The sequence below is a fragment of the Morone saxatilis genome, unplaced genomic scaffold (genome assembly GCF_004916995.1).
Source record: "Morone saxatilis isolate NCDOM2014 unplaced genomic scaffold, NCSU_SB_2.0 Contig5, whole genome shotgun sequence".
Classification (NCBI taxonomy): domain Eukaryota; kingdom Metazoa; phylum Chordata; class Actinopteri; family Moronidae; genus Morone; species Morone saxatilis.
Genome location: NW_023340095.1, coordinates 19897342 through 19901592, shown reverse-complemented (window position 1 = coordinate 19901592; position 4251 = coordinate 19897342). Strand labels below are relative to the sequence as shown.

Genomic DNA, 4251 nt, shown 5'->3' with positions numbered 1-4251 from the left:
TGGTGAGATATTTCAGTCTGGACACAGCAGTGTAAACACAGGGAGAAACCTTGCAGGTTGTTATGTTCCTGCAGTGGAAAAAAGAACCAAACCCCACAACCAAACCATTTGAGGTTGACCAGAAATGCTTTTCTGGACTATCCCTGAGCTCAATAACAGCTTTTATACTGCAACAAATGTGCATCATTTTCTTGAAAAGTAGCCTCAGATTGAAAAAAACCTCTCTGATCCTTTGAAGGGAAGTTCTTGTTGGACATAAACGAGTCCTTTTCGGGAACCTCTCAGCACAGGAGAGTGAACATGAAAGGAACTTGAAGCAGTTTAACAAGCAGCAGCTTAGACACTAACCTCAAAGCCCAGGCGGTCTTTCTCCTTCCAGAAGCAGAAGTGTGTGACCTTCTTATCCCAGAATTCATCCGGCTTCACCACACAGACCAGCGACACTTCAGCTGGAATCACATTCTGAAAACGGCACCAATAGCATCATCATCATCCTGACAATGTAACGCAGTCATGTATGTCATCATTAGGACCCATATTGTGTGTTTGTACCTGCAACATGAGCACCACAGTCTTCACAATGTTCCACTGAGACTTACGTCCGTCTACGATTACGGTGAAACCCCGAGCCTTACACTTCTCACTGAGAGAGAGAGAGAGCGAGAGTAGAGAGATGAGATGAGAGAGGAGAGGAGAGAGGGTCCAGTTTTATACAACACGGATATCATTCAAATTATGAACATTTACATACAGTTTCCTGTTTGTATTTTCGGGTTGTCCCATCCAAACTGATTCATCCGTTAAGCTGCCAAGTACTACCGCTGTCACAGAATGTCACGATGAGGAGCTCAAAAAGACAGAAAGTCATTGCGACTTCTTCTGACAGGAGAGTATGTGACTGAAAAACAAGATAATCAAAGGTTGGATCTCCGTTAGGCTTTTATGGAAGTGTTTCACTTTTACATCAGAAAAGCCTTCAAGGACGAGGACTCTCTGTTAGTATCTCAGGGAACCTTTCCCGACAGGACTAGTCCGAAAGTGTTTGTATCTTCAAAAAGCAGTTGGAAAGGGTCGTCTCATATTCGGGCCAATACGGTTCAAGATAAGATTCATGTTGTAATAAACAGGAATCATCCTTTGAGCCTTTCACAGAACAGCTAAACATGTTGGATTCAGAGACTGGAGCCAAGATACAAAGTACAGATCCAGCATCTCCGCAGTGACAAGTTCACTCCAAAGAGTCCAAACATGTCCGAAGGCATTAAAAAAAATGAGACAAAACGGTATTTTGTTAACATAACTGCACACAGACACATACCACAGTGTCACTACTGCCGCCAGTACTGCGTGTGTGTGTGTGTGTACCTGGGGATGCTAAGTAGGTAGTCCAGTGTGGCGCTGAGCTCCTCCATGCTGGTCTGATCTGAACTGAGAGGGATGGTCAGGATCAGACCACTGCGCCGGTCTTTGCCCCCTAAAGAGAGACGGACCGGTAGAAAAGGAACACATCTGATTAAGGACCAAACTGCGTGTAAACGAAGAGCATACAGTCCTCACAGCGAGGAAACACATGTACACAAGCTATCTTACAGTGTGTGTGTGTGTTTTACCTGACAGAAAGGCCAGTTTCTTCTTGAGGATGGGGAGGATGGTGGTTGCTTCCATGTTAACGTTGGACATCTGTAGACACACACACACAGCACTTAAAGGATAAGTTCACATATTTTCCAAGTCTATCCTAAAATGATATTCACATGCTCAAAGTACATTGAAACAGTTAGTGGTCGCTGTGATTGTTCCTCTAGTCCAGTGGGTCTCAACATGGGCGTCGGGACCCACAAGTGGGTCGCAAGATCATTTCCAGGAATTGGCAAACACCCACCTGATTATTCTGGAGGGTTGCGACTCTATAAAGGTTGTGAACCACGCTCTAGTCCATACTGGCTATGAAGAGATTCCTCCTTAAAGCAATTGTAATGGAAGATATGGGGAGACATTTGGTCCAAAAACTAAAGCTCAGCCTAAAGCTTTGATGAACTTTGAACAGCATTTTCACTCTAACACTCGCCCAGGGAGAGTATTGTGATATTTTTTGTGACATTGTATCGATTCTCAAAAACACTACATCAATTCTTGGGTTTAAACCCCGAACTACCAGATAGCAGTGCTGTAAACATAAATGTATCACAATGTATCGCCTTGCTTACAGTAATATATTAAATCTGAATCGTGACATGTATCTTATCACCAGATTCTTACCAATAAAACAGCCATAATGGTCACTATTACACACTGCAGCAGCACAGTCACTACAATCCCCTGCTGGAGCGTTACAGGGTTATTATAGACACACACAGATTTTCCATAAGGATTTTCCCTTAGCTGGCATTTCTCCCAGCAGATTCAGATTCTTGGCTTCACATTCAGCTAGTGATTTACTGTCTGTTTCATCAGTGTGTTTGCACAGTTAAAGCTGACAGTCAGTAAATCAGTCAGTGTCATTTCAGTTTGAACTGACTGATTAAATTTGTAATGATGCAGCCCTCGTTTAAACTGCGAGAAACCTGCCTGTTTTCTGTCCTACAGTGTAGATCTCAGCACTACCCTCTCTCTCTCTTTAACCCTCTCTGCTGGTTGTATTATTGATATAATATTTTCCAAAATGAACTACTGCTTTAAAAATCTTTCAATTTGACTTTGTGTTTGTGTGTCTGTAGTTTTGTTGTCATTTGTCTGTTTACTATAATTAATTTTTTACATAGTAATACAATACCTTTCTGTTCAGTTCATTCATTGCTTGTAAATTGTGACACAGTAACTGCTGACCCACACGTTCCACCTCCCTTTACTACACACTATAAATGTGCAGTATATTTATATATTGTATATTGTGTTTAATTTAATATGTACGAACATCTCAAGCATCTTCTGTTTTCAAATATTGTTATCCATCAAATCTGAACAAACCACACTCACACAGTCCTGACTATTTTAAACTAATATACAAAATGAAATGTTTTTCCCAAAAAAGTTTAACTTTAATTGTTGCTAATCTAGCCATGATAAAGACCAAGACAACCAAGTAGTATTGTAGTAGTAGTATTTCTAAAAGTTTTTTTAAAGCCTGTTTGTTTGTTTGTATTGGCCTGTTCTGCTGAACTGTGTTTCAAAATAAAACAATAACTCCATTATTTGACACAATTAAATGTCACTGTTATCACGAGCTTTGTCAGTGGTGGTAATAGTGGTAGTAACAGCGTTTGTGATGATGAATGAGTCTTGTTACTGCAGCACCAGTCAGTCCTTCTGCAGGGGTTCATCTTCATCCTCCTCCTCCTCCTCCACAGCCTGCCTGCGGCCTGGCTGCGGCTGCAGCTGCAGGACGGCCCGGCCCGGCTCGGTTTGTCTCGGCTTGGTTCGGCTCGGCCCACAGACACAATGACCTACATTGAGCGGCTGCATGCTGCGGTGGCTGCGGCTCTAACCTCCCTCACCTCAGCCCCGAGCCACAGCACCGACAGCTCTGGGATCAATCAGCAGTAAGTATCGATCAGGCGGATTTTCTTACCTTTCAGTCAGATCTGCAGCATTATACTGTCCCGATTTTTTCCCCCTGTCCTCCTCCTCCTCTTCTCCTCTGTCTCTCCTTCTCCTCTGCAACTCTTCCTCTCGCCTTCCTCCTCCTCCTCTCTCTCCTCTCGGGCTGATTTATCAACAGATGTTCAATCTGTTCACCATTAAAGACCACTGAAGGTCTCAGTTTGTTATCCGTCCGCTTTCAACAACAGTGGAAACACACAGAAAGCAGGCGGTGGACCTCGCTGCTCCGCGCAGCCGCAGTGAAGCTCAATAAAGGAATGCGACTTCCGGTAAAGCGACATTCCAAATAAAAGCCTGAAGGAGGAGCGGGTTGATCCAGACACTGAGCAGATCGTACATCGAGCTAATACGCATTTTCACTTATTATCTACAGTTTATTTACTTCTTTTTACAACTTGTACATTTTGTCTTAAATGATATTATTATTATTAAATATATTATATATTTAATTGTTTTTGTTGTTAGGCTACTTATTTTGAGCCAGTAAAAGTCTTGCATTCTAAATGAACAGAAGTATTTGCATCAAAATGTATTTAAAGTGCCATAAGTAAAAGCACTCAGTTTGCAGAAAGGCCCATTAAGAATATTATGTTATTGTATCATAATATTAATGCATTAATATGTATTATTAATGTTGCAGCTGGTAAAGGT

At 42.0% G+C, this 4251-nt stretch overlaps 1 protein-coding gene across 1 annotated transcript in view; it reads right to left on the bottom strand.

Moving 5' to 3' along the window:
- sestd1 (SEC14 and spectrin domains 1) overlaps positions 1-3841 on the bottom strand; it is a 34970-nt gene extending 31129 nt beyond the window's left edge. The window contains exons 1-5 of the mRNA XM_035676749.1: positions 3569-3841; positions 1611-1680; positions 1366-1474; positions 553-643; positions 349-462 (exon numbers count right to left, since the gene is read on the bottom strand). Of these exons, the coding sequence (XP_035532642.1) occupies positions 349-462; positions 553-643; positions 1366-1474; positions 1611-1680 (384 nt within the window). The 5' untranslated portion in view covers positions 3569-3841. The remainder of the gene's footprint in view (positions 1-348; positions 463-552; positions 644-1365; positions 1475-1610; positions 1681-3568) is intronic.
- Positions 3842-4251: the final 410 nt, after the last annotated feature.